The 27,154-nt window shown below is 40.4% G+C and overlaps 1 protein-coding gene across 1 annotated transcript in view; it reads left to right on the top strand.

Moving 5' to 3' along the window:
* The window catches only part of LRRC1 (leucine rich repeat containing 1), a 165,607-nt gene extending 138,757 nt beyond the window's left edge, over nucleotides 1-26,850 (top strand). Inside the window, exons 8-14 of the mRNA XM_051855609.2 lie at nucleotides 547-691; nucleotides 2,724-2,842; nucleotides 4,338-4,421; nucleotides 14,315-14,430; nucleotides 22,540-22,712; nucleotides 23,693-23,829; nucleotides 25,373-26,850. Coding sequence (XP_051711569.1) covers nucleotides 547-691; nucleotides 2,724-2,842; nucleotides 4,338-4,421; nucleotides 14,315-14,430; nucleotides 22,540-22,712; nucleotides 23,693-23,829; nucleotides 25,373-25,531 — 933 coding nt within the window. The 3' untranslated portion in view covers nucleotides 25,532-26,850. The remainder of the gene's footprint in view (nucleotides 1-546; nucleotides 692-2,723; nucleotides 2,843-4,337; nucleotides 4,422-14,314; nucleotides 14,431-22,539; nucleotides 22,713-23,692; nucleotides 23,830-25,372) is intronic.
* The last annotated feature ends 304 nt before the right edge of the window (nucleotides 26,851-27,154 follow it).

The raw sequence follows: 27,154 nt of genomic DNA, 5'->3' as shown, positions 1-27,154 counted from the left end.
CTCAATCCTGTATTGCCTGTTCTCATGAAGAATAGCATGCTTCTCTTTTGTGTTAACATTCAAGATATCAGTGGAGCTGAAGCTTGTTTCTGGGAAGCAGTTGCTTTGATGGGGTAACTTGTACTACTCGTCCTGGAAGGAAATAAATGGGTGGGCATAAGCTGCTTCATGGTGGTTCATTCCAAACTTAGAGAACTGGATTCTACTTGTGTTTTTTTGTTTTGTTTTGTTTTGTTTGTTTGTTTTTTAACCACTAAGTGTTCCACCTTGCAGTCATTCTTTCTCTCTTGCTGCCGGTCTCTTCATCTTTTGAGGACAGTTCCTTGCCTGCTTGGCATCTTTCCCAGCCTCAGGCCTGTGATGCAGACAACTTCTCATTTTCACTGGGATGGATCTAGGAATTTACTCCTGCCTTCACTTTTGGATATGCACTAAAGATGCATCCTCCCACCTACTTTGGAATTTGCTTGTGAAAAAGCACTGTAACAGATTTCTCTGTATGATAGCAGTTTTAAGCATGAGCTTCTTTTTCTGTCACTGATACAGGAAATAGGAAATCTGAAAAACCTGCTGTGCTTAGATGTCTCTGAAAACAGACTGGAAAGACTTCCTGAAGAAATCAGTGGACTGACTTCATTAACAGATTTAGTCATTTCCCAGAACTTACTAGAAATTATCCCTGATGGCATTGGTAAGTTTTGAAAGTCACTCACTCAGACAGGTGCTGCCCGCTGTTTTCTTGAACATCTGAACATGGCTCTGATCCTTGCTTCCACTCCCAGGAGCTAGAGATGTGCTTCCTTGCGGTTTTTTTGTTTTTGAAAAAAGAAAGCAGAGAATATTCAGTGTAATTCTCTTTGTATGAAATATTTCTGTCATCTGGTTTGATATCAGTTACAGGTCTTACTACTTTTAAAAGCTTAACTCTTCATCTACATTTTGTCTCAATGATTTCATAGGGATCAGTACAAAGAATAGTGCATGTTTATGACATCTGAGCAATCCTAAGAAACTGCTAAATCAGCATCCAAAAAGTTCATGAGAAAATACGTTTGATCTTATTGCATGACCCAGAGAATATTCTGCTAAAGGACCATATTTTCCTTTAACCATTCTGTGCTATTTCCTTAAAAAACAGTCAGTCTAGACATTTTCTTTAAAGGAATTCAGTCCAGTGTCAAAATTAAACACAAACAGAGAGAAGGTATAAACAGATGTGCATTGGTGGCTCCCTTGTAGCACAGCCTTTTAAAACTTGTAAGGAATTGTGTTTAAGCATAAGGTGGCCATAGGGTTGCTTTAATTCAAAACATCAGGGAAAGTGTGAGGATTTTCGATGGTTGGAGAAGTTATATGACAGCACCACTTCCTGTATGGCACTTGGTCAAGAGGTCAGTGGTTACTGATCACAGCCACTCAGTGGGAGTACAAACACTGCATGTTGGTTAAAACTGGTTGAAAAAAACTGATGGGAATTTTGTCTATGTAGAGAAGTTCACTGAGATTCATGTATGGTATTTGAAAACAGTTGTAAAAACCGGTCATGTGTTGTTACTTGGAAAAGGAACTCAGGCACGCACGTGGAGCTCTGTAAAAGGAGATGTATCACATCTTCTAGTTCAGTGGGTGAAATGAAAGGATTGTGAATCTCAATCTCATTTAAGAAAGAAGTTTTTTTTATGTTGAAAAAGAAGTTTGTTTCAAATTAATTTGGCCTGTGCGTGAAGACATGAGTACCCTATCACAAAAGGTACTCACGTAGAGGCTACAAGATATCTTGCCAGGAGCGTTGTTAAGGAGACTCTTCTGTTGAGCAAGATGTTTCTGTGCCTGGTGCATGATTCCGTGTACCCTGCACATGGTGCTAGTATGTCATCTGGCAGTGAGGACACGTGGGAATCCTTTGGGGATAATGTTAGTAGGCTATTGATTATGCTAAATAAAGAGCTTACGTAGCTTTGTCCTGTGCTGCACACAAGGCAAATTAATCCTTTCAGCATTTCCCTTTCTTGAGCTTTATGTCTCTATTGGGATAGAGGGTGTTTTCTGACTTAATTGAGAAAGTTGCCTCCAGTGGATCATGAAGGTCATCTGCTCTGTGGGCTCAGTTCTCCAAAAATCTGAAAGATTCAAGATTTCCTTATCCCTGTGGGGATTCTGAGGTGGCGGTAGCAGGACTCTCCCGTGGCCTATGGGCACAGCCAGCAAGTCAAGTCTTCTTGCCGAGTGGAATAGACTCATTCTTTAATATGCTTTTCAGAAATTATTGCCTTATTCTGAATCTATAGAAAGACTTCGCTGAAAGCATCTTTACTGTGTTGTTTTCATTCACTGGAGATTTAATATATTCTACTTTATTGTTTTTAATAAGGTTGATCCTTGGACTTAAATGGAAGTCTCTTCTGAACACAAAACATCTCCTGCTCTTTAAGATGCGCTCAGAGAGAGCCAGCTGTTTGTTTTCCTCTAAATTTTCTGGCTTTGATATGATATTTTTAGGTAGTGCCTTTTAAAGTGAGTTGTTTCTAATTGCTGACTATTTTTTGGTGTTCTGAGCAAGTTGTTTTAACTCGCAACCTTTAGTAACCTAAATGGGAATGATCTAATTTCATAATGTGAAAAATAATTAACGGTTTAAGACAAAAAATAACAGCAAATAAGAAATATCAAATGGTGATTGGGAAAACAATTGAAACTAATTAGCTTAAATAATGCTTTTACAGGAAAACTAAAGAAGCTGTCAATCTTGAAGGTGGATCAGAACAGGCTCACCCAGTTGCCTGAAGCAGTTGGGGAGTGTGAAAGTCTTACTGAGTTAGTTCTTACAGAAAACCGGCTCCTGGTAAGTGTGGCTTGTGCCTTATCATAAAGATAGCTAGGGTCTGTTCTCCTGATTTATCATTTGAGTGGATTAAATGGCAGTTTCCTTGTATTACATCTCATGCACAACAAATGGATGACATAAAGATGAGTAATGTGCTTAAGGGAGGAAGATGGTGTTCAGGTTCCTGTGTTGGACCTTGTGTTGCACACAGGGATTGAACTGATAACTCACAGAGGTCCCCCATTGAGCCCTGGGATAAGCCGCTGTCCCTGGGCATGTTAATGTCTCTGCCTTGGTGTCCAGAGACTGTCATTGGAAGCCCTTGTCAGGGAGTCTGCTGGCCTCTCTCTGGGTTCTTATAGCAAATGAGAAGAGCAGGAGAGAAGGGGAAGAACTAGGGGCTGGGAAGGAAAAGTTGCTTCAGAGGAGCAAGAGAATGGTACTTGATGGTCTTTGATCCATGCGGCTTCCTGCTTCATCCCAGAGAGTGGGTGTCCCACACAAGGAGCAGACCTCCCCACCCAACCAAGGGTAGTGACAGCACACACACTGCCTGCCAAGGTTGGGTTAGCCCGGTGATGGAAGATCTGTTGTCTCCTCTCTTGCTGCTGCTTTTTCTGCTTTCGCCAGTCCTTCAGTTTTCACTGCATCCTCTCTTTCTTCCTCTCTTAGTTGTCCTGTAGCCACTGTATTTTCTGCAGGTAACTTTCTTATCTTTCTCTTCTCTTTCTCCATCTTCATTTTGTTACTTTAGATCTATTTTTGCTACTTTCTTCTATTGTTTCAGAAGAAAGCAGAAAAGTAGGATTGTAGGGATCAAGTACACAGATGCAGTCGGAAGCCCAGAGCTGTCCTTCCTCAGGTGGCCCATGTAGCCACCCCCTAGCAGGTTAGGGGGAGTTACCAGATCTTTCTGTCATTGTTTATAATTTTGTACTTATGAATAATAATCATGACAATTGTGATGTAGCATTCACCCCGAGGTTCCTTCGGAGTGTTGAAGACTCCCACATGGGCCAAGCATGGTTTCTGCAGGGCTGTGCTCATCTTTCTCCCATTCCCATACCACCTGCTCTTCCCGCAGCCTCATGACACCCCTACTCAGGGTGCTGACTCCCTACCCCAGCACCCTGGCCTCCAGGCCATCTAAGACTGCATACCAATGTGGTCCTCGAAGGTGCAAGCAGAGCAGGGTTGACACCTGAGACTGCAGTTCTAGGTTACCAAACTGAAGACCATTCATTCCTCTTTACTGGCTGGGTCCCTGTTCCCAGGTTTCTACTTCTGACTTCCTTACTCTGAAACAATGATGTCATTTCAACAACATGTCAAAATACCCAGCACCCTTGAGTGATCATTACATATACCTAGTATTCAGGAGGAAGTGTTGCTTCTCTTGAGGGAAGAGGTTACATTCCAAAAGTCCTTACAACAACTGGGTTGGCTGTGAGCTGTGTTAAATACAAGTGTCAATCCATTACATTAATAATTTAAATAAATGTTATTTTCACAGACCTTACCTAAGAGCATTGGAAAACTTAAGAAGTTGAGCAACTTGAATGCAGACAGAAATAAATTAGTGTCTTTACCAAAAGAGGTATGTACTTTCAATGAAATACTATGATAGTAATTATAAAGAAACCAACATAATGATACACAAAGGACCAAAAATATCAAATACTTTAAAATGATTTGTGATTGAGAATTGTGAAACACGAATTGATAGGATTCCAAATGGGAGAAAGGGAGAGATTAGTGTTGGGCTTGGCGTCATTGATAGAAGTGGGTAATTTGGAAGTTTGGCAGAGGAAGTGGATGACTTTGGGTTTGATTGTTGAATTAAATGTGAAATTAGACGCTGTCTCATAAGCCATAGGGTTTATAAAAGTAGATCTTGATGCCATCCTATTTCTGGGTGGGGATTTACACCGGTCCACGTTCAAGTCCAGGATGAGAGGTCCAGGCATAGAGGAAGGTAAACTGGAGGCTAAAGCTCCCTAGAATTTTCTTTTGCTTATCAGCGTGCCAAGCAGGAGAACAGAGACAGTCACCATCTATCAGGAAGGGTTGCTGTGTGGACTTAGAGGTGCATAAATTCTGTCCAGGGAGGTGGAGATGCTGATGAGGAGGATCCTGTGGCATATCAAGCAAGGAAATGTTTAATGCCTTATTTACCTTCCATTGGGAGCTAGATTTCTTATTATTAAATATAGCCCCAAACTAAGTTTAACCTGCTACTCCCTATCCCCACCCCTGCTACCAGTGTCAAATGGGCTCTTGTGTGAGCCTTCCCCTTTGCAGCATCCTTACATGAACACTGAACACAGGTGGTGCATCCTTGTAGGACGTGATCACCAGCCAGGTGCCATTTTCTTCAGATTTCTCTGTTTCAATCCCTTCTGACATCTGTCTTGAAATAATTTCAAAGCTGCTATCCAACCAGCTGGGACTTGAGGGGATTCTTTTCTCCCGAGGGCCACTTCTCAGGGTGTCTGAGTCTGGTCAGGCATCCTGTTTTCTTCCTCCTGTGGGTGTTCTGCCTACAGCAAGCATGTCCTCTCCTGGGTGAGAGAGCCAGTGCTTCTCAGTGGAAGTGTGAGGATATTTATTATAAATGTGACCCTATGCTGACACACCCCTAAGGGCCACCTAAGTATAACTGTTTCCAGCAGAATGACTGAAGTCAGTATCTCACCTAATCTGGGAAATGGCTGAAAGGTTCTGCCAACCTGCATAGTTTTGGTTCTATTCTCCAAGTGATAAACAAAAAGACAGTGTTGATGTTTCTGAACATTAATTTTCCTTTTCATGAATAGCACTATGGATGGGTGATGAATTAGATACACACACACACACACACACACACACACATTTACTGAAATTGAGAGAGAGAGAGAGAAAGAGAAAGTAGGAAAGATTTATTGCTTTCCCAATGGCATGTACTATGTCAGGTGCTTTTGAGTATGTTAACTCATTGAATCGCCACAACTTTTGAAGTCCTGATTGTTTCCTCATTTTACAGATGAGGAAACTGAGGCTGGTGAGAAGTTTTCCTTATCAGGGTTCACATAGCTAGGAATTTGTAGAACTAGGCTCCCAGTGGCCAGCCTGCTGCTCTTTGGCAAATAAAAACACAGCGACCCAGCTAATCCTGACTCAGTCCAGCCTTGTCAACTATGTGACCTTGAGGTAAGATAAGATCTTAGTTTTGGTAAAGAAAAAAACAAATTATCTTTAGGGTGGAAATATTAGAAAAGTGAAATTCATATGTTTTACAAGTATTTTCAAGGCAAATGCTGAGGAGAGCATTTTTAAGTTCAGTGCTAATCTCCAGTCACACCTCCCACCCTCCCTCTTCCCTGTTCCTCTCGTTGTCTTTTCCCAGAAACACATTCTAAACAAGAACACTCCAAAAACTTAGTTTCATGAAATTATCATCATCATTTCAGCACAAGTCTCGTTTTCCCTGAAAAAGAATGAAACTTGTACTTAGTGTTTCTGATTAGAAGGTTGTGCCTGACATGTGCTCTGTGTCTGCTTGAATTTACTAGAACAGCTTTTCAGAATGTGAAGTTCTTTCTAACTTCCAAGTACTTCAGCTATCACATTTGATCCATTTTCTGGGAAGCTGTGATTGGTTTTCTGGCATTTAGAGTTGTGTAAAGGAGTAAAGACTGTGCCTTTTCCTTCATCTACCCATTAAAGCAGAGGATGTTTATGTTCTGAGGAATCAGATAGCACACCTTCACTCCTGCTCACACGCATTCAGCTCCCAGAGGAGGAACACACACTGGAGCACATGGCTCCAATTCTGCTACAGGTTGTGGTTTGCCACCCAGCAGAGCCTCCCAACCTCACATTGTGTCACACTGGCCTGTCATGAGTCTGTGCAGTGAGTGTGATAGGGCTGTGGCTGTGACTGTGGCTGTGGCTGTATGTGAGTGAGTGAGAGGGGGGCGGGGTTACAGGTACACAAGGGAGCAAGCTTTCTACCTCCAAGCTTATACTGTTTGATCACATCCTGCACTTTCCTGATTGCAATTTTTCTTTCCAAAAGTTATTACTTTTTCTTGAACAATTACATTGCATATGTGATATATATAAATGGAAACACTGGACAATTCAATTTTTATGCCAAAAATCCATAGTTGTAAATATTACCATTGGTTTGGTACACTATGCAATTCTTCCTATAGTTTGTTTTCTCTTTTTAATTTGATAGTATTGTATATTGTCAGTTTTATTGCACAGCTCCTCAGTCTGTAGCCGCATTTATTTGCATTTTTTTCCCCAAATGGTTGAGGGGAAAATGTTTGTACTGTGTGGGTCACAATGATAGATTCTGTTTGTGTTCTGTGGTGTTATTTGTAGTAAACATTTGCAAATCAATGAATGTCTCTTGTTTTCTTAATTGTTAGCTGCTTGGGAATGTAGAAAAGTCAGGTAAACTTGTTCTCTTGTAAGTATTGTTCAGACCACAGTTGCATCTCTAACATTTGTTTCTGAACTGCATGAAGATTCAAACTGGCTGATTGCTTTGTGTGTTCTTCATTGTCAAATATTGGACATTTCTTGTAATTTTTTTATATAATTGCATGGCCTGAAACTTTATTATGTTATGTTTATTTCCAGATTCTATCTCAAGAGAATGCTTTTGTGTGAATTCCATTTTTAGTTATTCAGAAGTTCTGAAAGGTGTCACTTGGCAACTCATCTATTTCACTAACTTATAGTTTTCAGCACGATTCTGTCTTATTGGAAAGGCTAGATTTGCTTTGTTTGCTACATGTGGCATGCTTCTGATTTTGTCAGCCACTTATTTGTGCCTTTTCTTTCTCATCCTGTTGCTTAAGTATTTATACTTCTGGGAAAAGGGGGAGCCCCTTAAAAACTCATATTTTTGGTGGAGGGAAGAGTTAAGGGGAAGAATCTGTCTAGGAGTGTGACTGCTGGGTAGACAGGAGCTGGTGTATGTGTGACATAGGAATGATGAGTGAGAGATGGTAGCTTCACACTGTTCCCAGGCCAAATCCTACTTTTAAACAGCCTGGTCTGTAAAGAGTTTCTGGCTGGAAGAAATCAAACATACATCCAAGTTTAGAGTATAACTTTTTTGTGTATCCGTTACGTGAAAATGAAAATGACCCCAAATGCCTTACACCTTTGCAGTCCAGTGAGACAAGATAGAAATTACAGATCATTTATTGGTCGGCACCGTGGCTCACTTGGCTAATCCTCTGCCTGTGGCGCCAGCACCCCAGGTTCTAGTCCCGGTTGCTCCTCTTCCAGTTCAGCTCTTTGCTGTGGCCTGGGAGGGCAGTGGAGGATGGCCCAAGTGCTTGGGTCCCTGCACCCACGTGGGAGACCGGGAGGAAGCACCCAGCTCCTGGCTTCAGATTGGTGTAGTGCCGGCCGTAACGGCCATTTGGGGAGTGAACCAACAGAAGGAAGACCTTTCTCTCTGTCTCTCTCTCACTGTCTATAACTCTACCTGTCAAATAAAATAATTAAATTAAATTAAATTAAAAATTTTAAAAAATTACAGATCATTCATCAAAGCTTTTCATTATCTGACAACCTGTCAATATTAATTATATGTATTGTTTGATATTCAGAAATATGTATGGTGACAGAGTATTCATTTTGTGGATAGCTTTCTGCCTTCCTATTGCAGTTTAAAATTTTTTAGTGTGTATTTCCATTATATTCTAAAATGAGTTATTAATATAACAGATAATATGAAAACTTGATGTGTTTGAATAAAAATAACCAATCATCAGATTTCAAGATGGTGAAGACATTCCTAAACTTGAAAGAGTAAATCAGTCTTAAAGGAAACAGTCGATGGATTTGTCCACATGAAAACAGATTTCTGATCTTCAAGAAGATGTCAGTCTTAGAGGGGAGGAACAATTGACATCACACATGAAAAGCGCTCTTCCCTTACACTGTTAGAAATCTGTTCACATGGTTGGGAAAAAATAAACCTAACGTAAGAAAGTAAACAGAAGAAAGATAGAAATGGCTACTAATGTGAAGCAGTTTTTGGCCTCATCAGTATTCATAAAAATGATAAAGCTTTTTTAAAAAGGCTTATCTAATGTTCAAATTTTTTTAAAGATTTGAAGGCAGAGTTACAGGGAGAGAGAAAAAGAGACAGAGAGGTCTTCTATCTGCTGGTTCACTCCCCAGAGTTCCACAACAGCCAGAGACAAACCAGTCTGAAACCACGAGCCAGGAGCTTCTTCCACGTCTCCCTCATGGGTTGCACGTGGCTGGTGGCAGGGTCCCAAGGACTTGGGACATCATCCACTGTTTTTCTTCTGCCATTAGCAGGGAGCTGGATCAGAAGTGGAGCAGTGGGGACTTGAACCAGTGCCCATATGGGATGCCGATGCCACAGGGCTTGACCTGCTGTGCCACAGTGCCGGCCACTCAAGATTTTTTAAAAAAGTAATAATATAAAATGTTCGTAACTGTGTAGGAAAGTGTATATTATTATGTAATAATCATTTACCTCTCTGGAAGAGAATTTTATTTAAAAAAGTAAAAAATCTACAAACCCTTTTGGCAGGTCTACTTGTAAGAATTTATCCTAGAAAGCATTCATGGATATGCACAAAGAATGATGCACTAGAGTATTTCTTGCTAGCATATCTCAGGCACCATCCCAGGCACATGCCAAGGCAGCTGACCATGCCAGTTCCTGGACCAAGGGCATTCATGACTATTCTTGTCTAATTTTCATGGCATTTCCATGAGATGTAAGAAAATCATTATCAACATCTAGTACATTGTTTCACTGAGACTGAAAGAAATCAAATAAATTGCCCAAGATCACACAACAAAGAAGTGGCAGAATAACAGTTTCTAACATGTGCAGTTTATTAAACAATTAATGATACATCTGTAGAAGAAATAATTATGTGGCAAATAAAAATTCTCTTGGGAGCCAAATGACATGGGAAAATTTTCTTGACGTCGTATATGCCGAAGGTCATAGTGTTGGTCCCCATTTTGTTAATGTGAACGTGAATAGTCAGAAACGCATTGCAATGATACTGGAGGATTGTATCTCACAATGTTAATACAGATTATCACTTTGTGGCAAGATTTGAGTTTTTTTTTTTTAAATGTGTTTTCCTGTGTATGTATGGTTTTTCTTTTCCAGTTAGTATAATTTACTTTATAACAATCAGAAAAAGAATGGAAAACTATTAGTGGATATCTTGATGTCAGTGGCATGACCGTTCAGAGAATCCCAAAGCCACATGATATCTAAAATCTTTACAAAATAGGGAACATTTGACTAGTACACCACAGATGATGGTGGGATTCTAAAATTATACATTGCATTATTTCTGTTCAAGTTGTATCTTTATGTTTCCTTTTTGTCATTGAAATGTTGGTTCTGCTCTGTTAATATTAAAAAGAAAAGACTGAAGGAAAGTGAAAATTCTTTTACATTCGGGGCAGGTATTTGCAAAGTGGTCTGTCAGTAGACAAAGGTGACTAGTGTAGATTTCCTCTTTGCGCCTTTGAACCATTGAATCTATCTGATTATCTCCTCCAGGATATTGTAATCTGCAGGCAATTATTATTTAGTGAAAGCTGAGAGTAAAGGTTTGCTCAGTGATCCACAGGTCCTCCCTCCTTGAGGTGGACTAAATCAGTGCCAGACAATTGAGGACAGTATCATTCTGAATTAAGATAGACACAAAACAGCTAAACAAAGATTCTCAGTTACATTCTGTAATTCTCAGAGAATCCAAGTCCAACCCCTTGTATTCTGGGAAGGTGCTATTATGTGGTTTAAGGGAGGTTTAAAAATATCAGCTTCCTACATAACTAGTAATAAGTCATTTAGACAGTAACTCTGCTTCCCAGAATTTCTAAGTGATAGAGACATTTTATCCTGATGACCACTAAGGAACCACTAAACTCTGCCTCCTAAACCCAAAAGGGAAAGCAAAAATAGCATATGAATGGTATGTATAATATGACACTGAACTAATATGTCAGTTTTTCATTATTAGTAGTACAAACTGTCACTGGAATGCATTGTCAGGGAGACTGATTCCTAAGAGGTTCAGGTGAGCTCAGGAAGGAGATTGTCAGCATCAACACAGTCCTAAGAGCACAGAACATGCTTGAGTGTTGATTGAATTCCTCATTTGCATGTGGGATTTTCACTTCTTGAATAAACAAGAGCAATCACCACACTTATTTGGCAACAGCCATAGGCCAGGTTCTATGATAGGCGCTAAATTATATATGTGGTTTTATTTAATGTAATCCTCATTGTTACTTTGGGGTAAAGTCAGATATCCAAACCCACAAAACATTTACTGACCCTAAAATCTAACCCATGTCAGTATGGTCTCAAAGCATCTGTTTCCTCCCATGCACCACATCCCCCTCTGACGTCTGTAACAAACTGTATCTTGTGAATTACGGTTCCTACTGTTTAATAATCTTTTCTGAAAGGCAAATGTTTTATGCCATCTCTTCCTGGCTGATACGGAAAGAGACCTGTATTTGTGAGTGTCTGCCAGGGACAGTGTGTACTTTTGCTGAGTGATTAAGGCACCCCTAGCACACTCAGCAGCAGCAACTTGTGCTCTTTGTTGGCATTGTTCTCCCCAAAGCATAGACAATAGCGATCAGGAGCCCACACTGCCTGTTGTGAGACCCCAGAAGACCTAAGATGCTGTTGAACACAATTACTTTCCAGCTCCCCCCACCCCATGACATCTCAAATGGGGGAAGAATGAGACTATAAAGACAGTGGACAGCTCACATACTCCATTGAAAGTTTATACTATTTCCCCCCTCCAAATCCTTAAAGGATGTTAAATAGTCCAGTAATTTTAGAGTAATTTGTGACCCATTTCAGTTAATTAATTTTTTACTACATTATATATGCACGTGATACAAATGAAAATATCCACATAGTATAGCTGTAGGGTACAAAGACAGAAATGACTGGAGTAGTAGACAGTCATGTGAGATGCCCCAGAATCACAGAGCAGATTTAGCCCCATATGCCCACCAGGAGCTTACTGTCCCTTGGGGCTTGATCATATGGTTAACCGATGTTATCTGCTTTGCTGGGGTAACAATAAATCTTGTCTCTGCAAGTTAGGCCAGGATAGTAGATGGTTGACATGTCTCCCTCCAGCCTCAGCCAGTTGCTGATGGGAAGAATTCCCTCCTGGAACCCAGGTCCACCACTAAAGCTAGAATTCCTGCAGACACTTCTCCAGGTAGGGAAGGAGCCCAATGTGGAGCTCAGGTGTTCCTTCCCATGAGTATCTTGGTTGGTACCATCTCAGTTCTTCAGAGAATGTGATCATCTCAATTCTCAGAAGAGCTGAGGTTTTGATTCCTTTCCTTCAGGATATTCCTGGGCACCTAAAGTAAAACTTATGATTCCCAACTTCAAAGTAGGAAGAAATTCCAAGTCTTACGAAGATCCAGTTGCACATCTCTTAGAGGATGCTATATTAGGCCTGTATTTTTAACCCTAAGAGAGGCTACTCTGGGGGTTATTTGTAGAACAAAGAAGAATTATGTGGTCTCCACTACTACAAATAGAAGTTAGTAACTTTTAAGCAGCAATCTTACAAGAAAGTAAATAAATAATAAAGTACATAAACTTAATGAGAGGTGTGGTGGGTAGGTAAGGCTCCGTGGGGAAAGTAGATAGAATGGGTACTATACTTGCCATACTGATTATGTGTCTACATATACATATAACACAGTTAACTCAGTCAAATGATCTTGGGAATCTTAAGTATTTTGTGCTGCCAAGGGGGTTAGACTATAATTACAAAATATAATATATATACCAGATTGTTGTGAGAAGATTTTGGGCTTAGAGGACATGTAACTAATGTTGCATGATTGGTTAAGATTAAAAAAAAAAAAAAAAAAAAAAAAAGCTGAGACAAGAAAGGAATTTCTTTTAAACAGTGGGACCAAAATACAAGGTATATTTTGGAGAGTGGTGAGTAACTAGTTTTTCTATGATTGGAAATGTAAATATATGTTTGTGTGTGTGTGTATTTGTGTGTGTGTACATATAATATGGATACTGAGAAACATAGAGGATAATCAAAGATTTACTGTGTATTTGGGTATTTACCACATGACCACAGACAACATTATTCTGTTTTCCTTTATGTTTATTTTTCTCTTATATTTATATGGTTCGATACTATGGTTAAATATGTTATTTCAGAATCTTTATTTTAGCACTAAACGAAAACATAAAAATATTGTACATTAAGGTAATGATGTAGCAATCTCAAAATAGGCTTTGTGTTTTTAGTGTATTATATCCATATATTAAGCACATATATGAGTAGAAAAGGACAAAAGATACATTCATATCATTGAAGAGTCAAGTCTCTGGCTCTTCCTCAAGTAGGAGGCTCTGGAATAGTACTTTTCCGTGTGTCAGGGAGACATCAATAGGTCTTTCATGAACCTTTTCTAGCAAATGCTCTTTAGTCAGGATAGCGAGCCCTAGAAGAATGTGGTACTTTATGGAGTCCTGCAGAATGTTGTGTCTGGAATCAAGTTATTTTTCTGCCCCCTTGGTTCAGCTTTCCCGACTGTGAAAACCACAGCCAGTTTTTTTTTTTTTTTCCAAGAGAATCATTGAACTCTTTTGTGTTTATGTTCTGTTTTGAAGACCAAACTCATATAAAGGTCAGTTACCTGTGTGTTCATCACTTAAAAAACAGTAACCAAGTTTGGTGTGGATGCAAGTATTGATTTATACACTTTGTTCAGCAGACCATACATGAGGAGATTAATATATGTATTTGCCAACTTCATTTTTTGTAAGGTATTACTGATTTTTGTACTCATCAAAGGAAAATGAATTACCAAATTAATTTGTGAATGCCTAAAGTCTATTAAAAGATGTATGACTGACATTAATGTATTGTATCATCTTCCAGATAGCCTTCTTTTTTAAAAGAAAAATTAAACAGGAACACTGAGAATATTGAAGTGAATATAATGGGCAGGTCTTAAAGTGTGTGTGTGTGTGTGTGTGTGTGTATCATCTTTGGCCCAACTTTGAAACTAGAATCATTATACTCCCAAATTACTAGATATTGTTTTGACTTGGTTAATTTGGTTAACATATTTAACAGATGTTTTTGCATTATATATTGGCAGTGGCAAATGACTTCCTTTGCAGAATAAAATTTTTGATTTGTATCATTTATTTTCTTGATTTAACTTAAAACATGTATGTTTAATGTTTTGCATAGATTTTTATGAACCTTTGGGTCTGTGTTTTGTAGATTTTAAATTAATCATATTTGGCCATCAGTGAGACTTATTATTTGAGACTTATTTGACATAATTTATGCATCTTTGTCATGATGTTTCATAACCAAAGTACTCTCAACTCTGATTCCACCCCATGTCTCCCCAGATGGAAAAAAGGGTGTGTTTTCTTTCCCATTGTAGATCGGCGGATGCTGCAGCCTCACTGTGTTCTGCGTGCGTGACAACAGACTAACTCGGATACCTGCAGAGGTGTCACAGGCCACAGAACTTCATGTCCTGGATGTGGCAGGGAACAGGTAATCATGTCCTTCTTCGCTTTGCTTGAGAGACCAAATGTCCAGACACATTGATTTTTGCTTGCAAAAATTGTCTTTGCATTATCTATAGTGTATAGAATTTCTGAATCAGATGACCCAGGCCCCATGGAGTCCATACCAGTGGAGTTGAGAATGTCAGGGACAACCTAAGCAGCAGCTGCTTTAAAGTTTATGTGGAGCCATCCATAGAAATGCTTCCAAGCTTTTTTTTTTTTTTTGAGAAAGGAAGGTCTTTCTTTGCCATTGATTCACCCACCCTCAATGGCCACCGCGGCCGGTGCACCGCGCTGAGCTGAAGGCAGGAGCCAGGTGCTTATCCTGGTCTCCCATGGGGTGCAGGGCCCAAGCACCTGGGCCATCCTCCACTGCACTCCCGGGCCACAGCAGAGAGCTGGCCTCAGCACAATGATGAAGAGAAAGATTGCCAACCTGAGGATGGAGAAACATGTTTCATCTTGGCACTTTAAAAATTAACTGACTTATTCAAGAGGCAGAGACAGAAAGTGACAGAACGAGCAATATCTCCCATCCTCTGGCTCACTACTCAGATACCCACAAAGCCTGATTCAGAGCCAGGAGCCAGAAGTTCAGTCCAGATCTCCCATGTGTGTGGCAGAAACTCAACAACTTAAGCCATCACCTACTACCTCCCAGGACCTGAATTAGCAGGAAGCTAGAGTCAGTAGCTGGAGCTGGTTATCAAATCTGGGTACTCGGATAGAGGATGTGGGTGTCTTAAACACCGGACCCAATGCCACCACCTACCTTGGCTTTTGTAACTAGCTTTTGTGAGTCTTCATGGGCCTCATAGTTTCCTTGTCTCCAAAACAAAGTTGAATCACTTTAATCTTCATTTTAACCAGGGGTTATGCTGGTTGCTGTGTTCTGCTAGTGACTCTGAATCCCCTAAAATCACTAAGTAAAGCTGTATATGCAGGGGATCCACAGCTAATATCAGAATGTCCGCATGACTCAATGTCATAGTCTTCATATCTGAGTCAGTCTTTACTGACACCCCCAGGGTCACACAGTACTGCCTGTCAAGGGCTGGGGCAGAGGCCGTCTGGGGCTGCTTGCCAGTTTCTGGAGTATGCCTCCTCTTCCCCTTTGTGGAATATAGACTTTTTCAGCCATTCCACCCCAATTTCAGCACTCTAAAGGTCACATGCACTTTCTTCCCCCAGAGCCTATGCAATCTGTTCTTTTCTACCTGGAGCCCTCCGTTCTCTACCTTTCTGCTGCTCCTATCACCTAAGCTTTGTTTTCTCCAGAAAACCTTCTGTCAGAGTCTGCTTTTGAGTGAATTTCCCCTACCATACCACTCACAATGCTGGATGAAAGTTGCCTGTTTCCATGTGTGTAACCCTCCTAGACCTGCAGCTACTTAAATTAGATGCTCTGGTTTATGTATCGTGCTATCCCTTGTCCCTTCATGAAGCCTAGTGCACAACAGGTGCCTTGTAAATATTTCCAGTCTGAATGAAAGTGTAAATAGTTTTGCATAGTGAATAGCAGGCCACTGCACAATGTCTTATTTCACAGATTCTCTCACCAAAAAGAATTTAATGTTTTTAGATGTGATATGGTTACATACCAAAGAACGTGTTTAACTAGAGGAAGAGAGCTGGTGATTCTTCAAAATCTTTTTAAAGGCCATCTGTGTGAAGAGTGCTTGGCAGACTGTCTCCAAGCACTGATTAGCTGGTCATTTAGGTCAGGCACAAGTTACCATTTTTCATTCCTGTAAATGGATTATAGACAGCAAGGCTAAATAAACAGTAGTAGTCAGCTGGAATCTTTTTTTTTTTTTTCTAAGTTAATGCTGTCAGGATATCTCAGTAAGTAGATTCTTAGGATCACTAACTGATTACTGGAAATTCAGGAGTAACTTGAATTGGAGTTGGATTTCAGGCAGACTAAGCATGCCCATGCCGAGAGCCCTTCAAGCTTGGGGAGGGCAGCTCTTTCCTGACCTCCCATTGCCAATGGTAGATACTCAGTGGCTCTGAATGGCTCCCTGGTTCTTCTCTCGCTGGTGACCATGAATTTGCATCATTAATTCTTGAACAAAAGGATGGCTCTGATGTCTGAAAACTGCTTTTCACAGGAGTGAAAGCCTCATTTTTCAGTTCTCAGAAGAAGGGAAAGTCGACATTTTATTATGCTTGGGCTAGGCTGGAGAAACCATAATTAAAAAGCCAAGTTACATAGCTGTCATCTGAGTCAGTTAAGTGTGTCATTTAGTCCTTTGTGTAAAGATTCTTAACCAAATTTTAAGCCTATTAAAATATTTAATCACTATTTTTAAGTATCCATATTGAAACTAATAAAAAATAAAATTAAAAAAAGGTACCATGTTAGCCTTGCAGTTTTCAGAATATCACAGCATGGGAAATCACAGCAAATACAGCAGAGGTGTCTGCCTCTTCTCTCAGGCATATGACCACACAGGCAAGCAGGGAGATGTGGGTTGGTTTCTAGAGACTTCCTTTATAGGTTAGATAGGATCCATCTCTGCAAGAGTGACTACCAGGTGCTCCTTGGAAACTAGTTGCCAAACCCCCTGTGACAGTGAGGAGGAAGACATCTTGTATCATCAGCTGCCCATGGACATAGAACACAAAAACTGATTCTTAGCAGAGTCTCTCCCATAGGAATATTATCACATATACAAAATTGGGCATTTGAGGATCTTGTAATATTACAAGCACCAAATACTACAAATAGTGGCTATCAATGGAGCATTTATATCTTTCAGTTTTGTAATTTATGAATTTTGTCCAGATCAGTAATTTAAAAATATTAAGACAATGCAACAGTATAGCCATATGATAGGATACTAAGCAGTCAATAAAATGATATGTGTCCCTGTGTAGTGACATGGAAGGGTTGAGACCCCAATCCTGGGTGAAGAGGGTAAGTGTCAAATAGCTTATCACACTCTTATTTTTGAATTTTTTTTTTCTAAAACCAGCAACCTTACCTGTGTAGTTCACTGAACAAGTTGGTTCTTCTAGGGGTGGCATGGGGACTTGATAGCATAGGGGGCTTTTGTTTTACATATTTTGGTTTTGTTTGAATGTTTATGTTGATTATGTTTCAAATTATATTTTTTATTTAAAGATGTATTTTTATTTTTACTTGAAAGAGTTACAGAAAGGTATCGACAGAAAGAGAATCTTCCCCTCTGCTGGTTCACTACTCAAATGGCAAAATGGCCAGGGCTGGCCAGGCCGAGGCCAGGAGTCTGGAACTCCATTTGGACCTTCCATGTGCGTGGCAAGGGCCCAAGCACTTGGGCCAGCTTCCTCTGCTGTCCTGGCACATTAACAAGGAGCTTTATTAGAAGTGGAGCAGCCAAGAATTGAACCTATGCTCATATGGAATGCCAGCATCACAGGCAGTGACTTAAACCACTCACCACAACACCAGCCCCACAATTTGTGTGTGTGTGTGTGTGTGTGTGTGTGTGTATTGTAACATTTTTGAAAGCTTTGCTTGTGACTAAAAATTCTAATAAGTAGTAAGAAATAGATGAAACATTAAATTGTAAGATGTATTCCCCCCTGCGCTAGGTTAGTATTGCATTAATCAGTTGACTGTGCTTAGTTATTAGATAAATTTCACACCACAATTGCTGTAGTAATTCAGAAGCATCAAAGTCACCTCTGGCTGGGCTGATCATGTATATAAAGAGGGACAAGAGTCCACAGTCGGTTCCTCACTTGCTTTTGTCTTGTACCATCAGTGTGAATAGTAAACATATATTTTTTTTTAAATTTCTGAGGAGATGTGGCCCTAAATAGAACATAGAGGTAACATAAAAATGGAGCTGTGGTTTCTTGTGTTGATTCTGTTTGTTCTGCAGTGTACAGAAGGTACTAGAGTAAACCAAAAATGTATTCTTAGCTTCTCTGGAGAGTAGGACTGTATTTTTAATCTATTGCGATGTGTAGCTGCAATGGTTTACCTAAGAGAAATAGAGGGATACATGAGTGTGTCTTTTTCCCTAGGCCACAGTGAACCCGGGAGAGGGTCAGGCCAGCCTGTGGCATCTGTGTGCCGACTGTTCAGGGAGCAGGGACTTTTTTTTTTCTTCTTTGACTCCACTGGTAATGCTTATGTCCACAAGATGGTTGTGATCAAGCATATGTGTGGCTTGGTCTTGGTCAGCAGCAGCCATGTACAGTCTGGCACTTAGATTCCTTGCAGGACAATTGACGCTGTAGACAACTCGTTAATCGGAGTTGAAATACAATCAAAAGATCAGTTGTTGTGGAGTCTAGTAATTTACTGTAGCTTCTGTCATGTGCTTTGTCATTTACTACTGATGCTCTTTCTAGCCTTGTATATACCTTTGCTTTAGCATTCTGCTGGGAAGCCAGTTATTAGCCTGAGAAGTCACAATGACCATGTTTGAGTATCTGTGTTTTGTGCCAATTTCAAGTCTTGATTCTTTTTTTTTTTCCTTTATGCTTTCATGATTAAGAGGGGTAGAGATGCTTGACAATACGTTTCTTGCTGAAGACTTGAAACTTTAAACATTTTTGGAGGATGTTAGCTTAACTCCTGTTTTAAAAGAAATAAGGAAAAAATTAAAAAGAAATTATCCATTTGCTCAATATAGTGAAAAAGTTTAATACACTTGAAACATTCACAGTGGATAATGGATATTCTTAAAAAAATAATCCCAGTCAAAGTGCCTGAAAATACAAGGGCACTTCAAAACATTTGTGGAAAATAAAATTAAAAGATAACTTTTTGTGCAATAAAAATTTTGAAATTCATGCATAATTGTTTCACAATATCCATTTTCATGAAATTTTTGAAGATTCTTGGTATGTATAAATTTCGAATTTTTTGTGCCAAAATAAAGTTATCTTTAATTCCATTTTCCACAGACTTTTTTTTTTTTTTTTTTTTTTTTTTTTTTTTTTGGATAGGCAGAGAGTGAGACAGAGAAAGGTCTTCCTTCCGTAGGTTCACCCCCCTAAGTGGCCGCTATGGCTGGCGTGCTGCGGCCAGCGCACTGCACCGTTCTGAAGCCAGGAGCCAGGTGCTTCTTCCTGGTCTCCCATGCAGGTGCAGGGGCCCAAGCACTTGGGCCATCCCCCACTGCCTTCCCAGGCCACAGCAGAGAGCTGGAATGGAAGAGGAGCAACCGAGACAGAGTCCGGCGCCCCAGCCGGGACTAGAACCCAGGGTGCTGGTGCCACAAGCCGAGGATCAGCCTAGTGAGCCACGGCGCCAGCCTCCACAGACTTTTAAAACAGATTTCTTTAACTTCATTGCATTTGAGTAGCTGTTCCTTTGGGTGGAAGGAGTAATAATTTTTATATAAGCACAAGAGATTTCACTTTTTTTATTTTTATTTTTTGAAGGTCGACTGAGGGAGTGAGAAATCAATATTGATCTTCCATCCACTGGTTCGCTCCCCAGATGACTGAGCCAGGTCAAAGCCAGGAGCCAGGAGCTTCATCTGGGTCTCTCTTGTGGGTGACAGAGGCCCAAGTACTTATGCCATCTTCCACTAAATTCCCAGGCCATTAGCAGGGAGCTGGATTGGAAATAGAGCAGCTGGGACATGACCTGGCATCCATATGGGATGCCATGTCATAGGCGGTGGGTTTACCTAAGAGATTTCACTTTCTGTCCCATTTGATGAGCAACTACTTCTTTGTATGAAGAAGTGTATTTGTGAATCTGCTATTCCATCAGATTCCTTTGATGTCCTTGTCATGGTATGTGCATGTAATTGCATTGGGAGGATGCTAGGATTTAAAAATACATATTTATCACCCTGCCTGGATCTCCTTAGTGAAATAACATAGTGTAAAATGTAGTCTTTTCCAGGGCACTTTAACAGTTCTCAGGGATGCACTGACTTTAGGACCTAAGACCCACATAAATTACAATTCCCCTCTCCTTAGTACTGCAGCTGGTATGCATGCATGCAATAGACTGGGCTTTACTGAACTGTTAAAGGACAAGAAAATAGTTTGTCATCTCTGTAACTAATACATCGGAGCTCTTTTGCAAAACGTAATTGTTTTTGTGAAAAATTCATTAATGTCTTTGCTGTTTACATTCTCCTTGTGCTCTTTGATATTATTTCATTTATTAAATTGACTTAACCAGTTTATGCCTACATTTTATTTGGATTAGTTTTATGGTGTTGAAATACAGTTTTCATATTCCCATATAGTCCTAGTTTATTTCCCATAAGTTCTGTTAATTCAGAACGGTGTGTGTGTCTGATAATGCAATGTTAATCTCTTGGTAAGATGCATGTGTTAACTTGAAGTAGTTATATAGCTCTCTTATGAAGTCACTTCTGTGTTGGAGCTATACCTTAATAACATGGAGGCATCCTTTTAGTGAAAATACAACAAAGTAATCGTCAGTTCCTTATATTCATAGAGGTTTGGTTGCTCTCAAAGTGAATTAGCTGGTGGGAAGCATTGGGTTTTAACTAAAATAGGGTTTTCACCCCTGGCCTTATTAGCATTTTGAACCAGGCAATTCTTTTTAGTATGGGCTGCCCTGCACCTTGTCGATGTTGGCAGCATTCCTGTCTTCTATCCTCTAGTTGCCAGTAGCTCACCTCCCTCCACCAGTTATGATAACCAGAAACGTCTTAATGATACCATCAGATGTCCCCCAGGGGCAGAATCACCCCTGAGTTCCACTGCACTCGAACAGTTTCTTGTAGATATCAAATGAGATGGTGCTTCAAAAAGCTCTTGAGAAAATGGAATTAAAAGATAAGCTTGTTTTGGTGAAAAATTGAAATTCATGCTCTTTTTTTATAACAATTTCCATGAACTTTTGGAAAACCACTCATATGCATCGATATCAGATGTTTTCGTTATAGCACAATAAACTTATCTTCTAATGCCATATTCTGCACACATTCTGAATTGTCCTTGTACACAGGATTTCTGGCCATGGGCTTTACTAAGTAGATGTGGCTACAGCCAGGCTGTCAAATCTTCCAAAGCATAAATACGAAACCAGTCTTTAGGTGTCACATTATAACTTTTAAAGTGCTTTCATTTCTGCTACCTCATTTGAAACTGAAACAACCTGATGTGGAAATTAATTATCACCTAGGAGTCTGAGAAGCAGCTGAAAGATAAAAGTTTAAAATGGAATGCCTGTGATAATCTCCCTAGAGACAGCAGAAAGCGAATGGAGTCTGTGAGAAATGATTTTTATTCTTCATTTTCATGGTGGCTTAAGCTCTTAGGCATGGCAGGCATGTCCTTCCTCATATCCTGATCTTCCAGGTGCTCCTTGAATCAGGTAACCCCCACATCCTCATCCCAGGCCTTGTCCGTGAGGCTGTGGCCATTTGGGGGTAGTAAGAACTTTGGTTTCTAGGTTCTTCCATAATTATGCTGACTTTTATTTTCTCTCTTTAAATTGAAGCAGTGTAAGACCTAATAATATATCCTGTAATTTCCTCATTTTTGGCCATGTGACCTTACGGTCTTGTGGAGGAGGTGACAACAGAGAAGGGAAGTTCAGTTAACCTACTGAACAATCTGCTTGCCAGGAGTAAATCTAGTATCTTGCGCAACACGAAACATCTGGGGCCAGCATTGTGGTACAGCGGGTTAAACCCTGACTAGGGATGCCGGCATCCCATAACAGAGAGCGGTTCTGAGTCCTGGCTGCTCCGCTTCCCATCCTGCTTCCTGCTAACATGCCTGGGGAGGCAGAAGAAGGTGGCCCAAGTGCTTGGGCTCCTGCCACCCATGTGGGAGACCTGGATAGAGATCCAGGCTCCTGTCTTCCAGCTGGCTCAGCCCTGGCTGTTGTGGCCATTTGGGGAGTGAACCAACAGGTGGGAAATTTCTCTCTCTCTCTCTCTCTCTCTCCCTCCCTCCCTCCCCCTCTTTCTCATCACTCTGCCTTTTGAATATATAAACCTTTGAAAAATAAATAAGCATAACATCTTTCTTGACCTTGAACCCAATCTCAGAACTCTTCTTAGTTGCTTTTTTCCTGTTTTTTATTTATCTTGACAGCAATTGATGTAATTATAGAATTTGAGGTTGGGCCACCTTTTTTGTTTTGAATTAGGTTGCTGCATCTGCCTTTGTCCCTGACCACCTTGAAACTAAAGGCTTTGTGGTTGTCTGACAACCAGTCTCAGCCTCTGCTCACCTTCCAGACAGACACGGACCATGCCACAGGAGAGAAGATTCTAACCTGTGTCCTACTTCCTCAGCTGCCTTCTGAACCTCCTTGTCCCGGTGAGCCCACAGGCCAGGTTCACATAGCCACTGCAGTGAGCAGGAGCTCACGTCTACCTGTTAGGCCTCCTACCCCCAACAAGTGCGTGTGTTTTGTCTGCCCTGTATGAGTGTCTGCTAAGGTGAGGTCATCCTGGGACTCCTCTGGGAGGGATCCCTAAGTCCTTGCAGGGGAAGAGCTGATCACACCTGTTTGCTGTGTCAGAAATTCCGTAAACAGCCTTCTGATTTTGAATTATAGCTAACGTGGAGAATATAATACTCCTAAAAAAGGGCAGCAATCTCTTAAGATCCAAACTGATAATTCTGCGGATCAGTAGTTAACACCACTGGTGCACTGTTTCTAAGCCAATAAGTTGTTTTGAGTCCTTGTATCTTTGTTTTGTAAATTGTGTGATTTAAAAAAAAATTCACACTGACATCAAAATGCTATTATAAATCCTTTGCTGAGCTGAGTTTGGAAGAGGAGACCTGGAGTGCCCTGGAGGAATGGGAGTCCCCCAAGTGGGAGGGCCTCCTGCTCCCTTGGCAGTCTTCACTGTGTCAAATGAGTTTTTAAGACCCTTCAAGAAAAATGTGCTAGAATGCATTACTAAGCAAAGTACTAGCACCCAACACATTCAGCCACAGCCCTGTCAGAAAATATTTGAAGTTACTGTGTAACAGAGAATCACAAGAAACGACTTTATAAATCATGGCATTCCAGAAGGAAATATTAAACATGTTAGGCTGGCAGATATGCATCATTAAAAAGAAAGGGCAGCTCCACCCCATGCCTTTTCTTCTTGATGTTGTTTTGTTTGTTTTTGTTTTTTAAAGCCAAGTCTTGGAGGTTGAGGCAAAGCTCAGCCCTCCTTATTTCTGATGCCTTATGCCCCCGGTGCCCCATATGCATTCTGCTTGGTCAGCCACAAATCACTATGTAGCAGTTGCCAGTCAAGCGAACTAGAGAGCCCTGCTGATAGATTCTGTCCCTACAGAGAACCTGCCTCGCTGTGGTGCACTGGAGAACCTGGTAAACGACGTCTCTGATGAAGCCTGGAATGAGCGGGCCGTAAACAGAGTCAGTGCAATCCGATTTTTGGAAGATGAAAAAGATGAAGAAGACAATGAAACGGTATGGAAACAGAGGTTCTTTGTCTACAAGGAGTTCAAAATTCGTTAAGGTTGAGAATGGTACCTACTGAGGATTTTCCTTTATTTTCAAATTGTATGTTCACTACTTTTGATCCTGGTTGCATTGCCTTAAAATTTTTTTGTTCGGAAATTGGGCTGAGAGAGAGAATGAGAACAAACGAACAAGAGCGCACTCTCATCCGCTGGTTCACTCCCCAAATGCCTGTGACAGCCAGGGTTGGGCCTGGCTGAAGAGCCAAAAAAACTCAATCCAGGTCTCCCACATGGGTGGCAGGGACCCAAGTACTTGAACTATCACCACTTCCTCCCAGGGTCTGCATTAGCAGGAAGCTGGGATTGAGAGCAGAGCCTGGAATTGAACCCAGGCACTCCAGTATGAGATGCAGACTTCCTAACTGGCATCTTAATTGCTAGGGCAAATTCCCACCCTGTGAATGGATTTGCCAGTACTGGTCATGCTTACTTTCATCCATACTTGAAAATCTCTCAGAGAAATCCAGTATCCTCAGGGGTTGTTGACAACACCTACTTCTTCCTGCCAGTTGATGTTGGCTTCTTACAAGTCCTTGAAATAATTGGGATTTTCATAAGCAGAGCTTGACGTATATGCAACCCCCAAAACAAAGGGCAGGTTTTAAATTACTACCTATAGTCTGTTACTCCTGCTATCATCCAATGGGATTTTAGGCATTTATGGTTGTAGAGTGAATTAGGGTTGACAAAGTAACCTCAGCATCAGTGACTCCTTATTGCTTCCCTCAAGGCTTGCTGTAGTGAGATGACTTCACCCATTTCTTCATTGCCTCATTAGTGCCTTCCAGTATTTTGTTAACCTGGTTTGACTCCCCTGAAACTCTTAGAATGTAGTGCTGTTCCTTGAGCTAAAGACCACATATCATATTGAATCCTGCAGTATTTTAAAGCCCATACCCTGTTTGTTCACATCCGGCCTTGCTGTCTGTCTGTATTAGATAAATGTGAACTTTCATCAGTAGGTCATGTAAATAGCACACACAACAGCAAAATAAGAAAAGACATTTCTCATGCCTCCCTTTTTCTCCAACTCCCATGCCTTGAGGGTTGAAGGAAGCCAGAACCACTTTGGGAAATCATTATGGTGACTGTAATTTAAGATTTTCTATTTACTCCTTTACTTTTTCTTCCTCCACATCCCATGAATATATCTTCAGTGTTTTTTTTTTAATTAATGGTTATGGAATCTTATTTTTACTTGACACCAGCCTTGTAAGTTTAAATAGTATTCTTTCATCCTCAAAGTCATCTTTCCGTCATGACTGTCTGGTGAGTTACATGAGACACTTTTCATCTTCCATTAACTACAGGCAGGGAGCAGTTGATATATGCACACAGCTCCAAACACAGCTTTTCCACACATTCTAATTCAATTCCAAAAAGGTAAGATTTGTATTGGAATGTGAATGCCTTGAAACTGCATATTTTGAAAAAGCCATGGAACAAAACAAAACAAAAAAAAAACCCTCACTCTGCTGTTTGTTTTTTAGCGGACACTTCTAAGGAGAGCCACTCCACACCCCGGGGAGTTAAGGAACATGAAAAAGACAGTGGAGAATTTACGGAATGATATGAATGCTGCTAAAGGACTGGATTCAAACAAAAATGAGGTCAATCACGCCATTGATAGAGTGACCACTTCTGTGTAGAGTTGCGCCTCCAGGTTTTACCTCCTGTGTCTCCCCCTGCTGTCTGAGGTGTTCCACTCTGCTCCTGAGGGCCTCACACAACCCTCTGTTCACCGCACCTGCTAGCCGCCGCCATCGCCGTCCTCGCCTGTGTCCAGTGTCAGGACACCATCTCCTCCAGGAAGTGCCTTACTCACCCCTCAGCCAGTGATTGCACAGTATCTCCCTGCGCAGTTTTGTTTTTTTCTTTTAAAATTTTAGTTGTTTGTCATAAGTAGAATACACTACTGTAAACATCTGACCTTTGTTTTTGTCTTATGTTGGGGAAGGAAAAGCAGGATGGGGAATTTTTATCCTCCTCCCTTCCATTAAGTGCTGGGACATTTTGAACCCAAGTTCTCTTGGACCTACTGATGAGAGGTAGTTTTAACATGTGGGGAAAATTGATACTTTTTAAATCTCTTTTGGCAGCTCAGATGGTGTAAATTTTAAACTTTTGTATAGGTATTTCATAACAAAAATATGTATTTTTTGTTGTAATTTTATCTTGAAAACGGTACATATTTTAGTGTTTGTGCAGAAAAGCAGACGAGTCCTAAAGTATTTGTTTTCATGTGTACCATCCACTGTGCCTTACTGTATCGTGTATCATGTCAAACTAGCTGTAAGCAGTGGCATCTTTGGGCAATGAGATGAAACTGGGTATGTGGTACTTTTAAAGCAGTGTTGCATTTTAATCAGTAATCTACCTAGTGGATTTGTTTTTAACCAAAAAGGTGAATTACCATCAATTTGTAAATTATATAAGTTGATTTTTTTTTTTTTCAAAAAAGATGAACCAAAGGATTGGGCTGCTTAATATTCCATTTCTTACACTTAATGCAAGGAAGTCTCAAGTGCAGTGTCAAGACTGTGCCTACTCTGAAGATGTGCGCCATTTGTGTAATAAAGTAGAGCCGAAAAGCACAAAAAGAAAACTGGCTCAGAAATTCAGTGGATAAATGAATTATGTGCTGCAAAAGAAAGTATGATTTTTACTGAAGAAAGCTTTAAAAGTTTTATATCCAGATATAAGACCATAATAAAGCAAAATAACCTACTACCCTAAAAAATGTTGCTATCTTTAAGTGCAATTTAATTTGTAAATAGAATTTGAATCAAAGTATAACAAAGTAGCTAATTTAAGGGGCATGGGGACATGTGTTGGTGTGTTTCTGTTGATTCCTTTTTTGTATGCTGTGATAAAAGAAATGAAATTGCCAGTCACTCTGTGGTGTCTGAGAAAATCATGTTGGTTTTTATTTCCCCTCCTCCTTGAAATAAACTCACTCTGAACATTGGCCCTACAGCTTTTGAGAATTAATTATTATGCTGGATGTTCAAATGATAACAGGTATTGAAATTCCTTCAAAATGTGCTCCCATCCATTAAATACCAAAATCATGATTAATTTTAAGTTAGCTCCTATGGGACTTGTATTCACATGGGGCAGAACCCAGAACTGCCTTCACCTCTGGCTTGTTAAGCTTGGGTTGTGGCTGTCTGCTCAAGCGAACTCCTGGGAAACCTGTTTTCAGTGACCCTGATGGGATTTCTTTTACTTCTGTGCATTTACTTATTATTATTATCACTTAGCTTTTTAGA

Source organism: Oryctolagus cuniculus, chromosome 5 (assembly GCF_964237555.1).
Source record: "Oryctolagus cuniculus chromosome 5, mOryCun1.1, whole genome shotgun sequence".
Taxonomy (NCBI): domain Eukaryota; kingdom Metazoa; phylum Chordata; class Mammalia; order Lagomorpha; family Leporidae; genus Oryctolagus; species Oryctolagus cuniculus.
The sequence above is the reverse complement of the archived record's forward strand: the minus strand, read 5'-3'. Positions and strand labels throughout refer to the sequence as shown.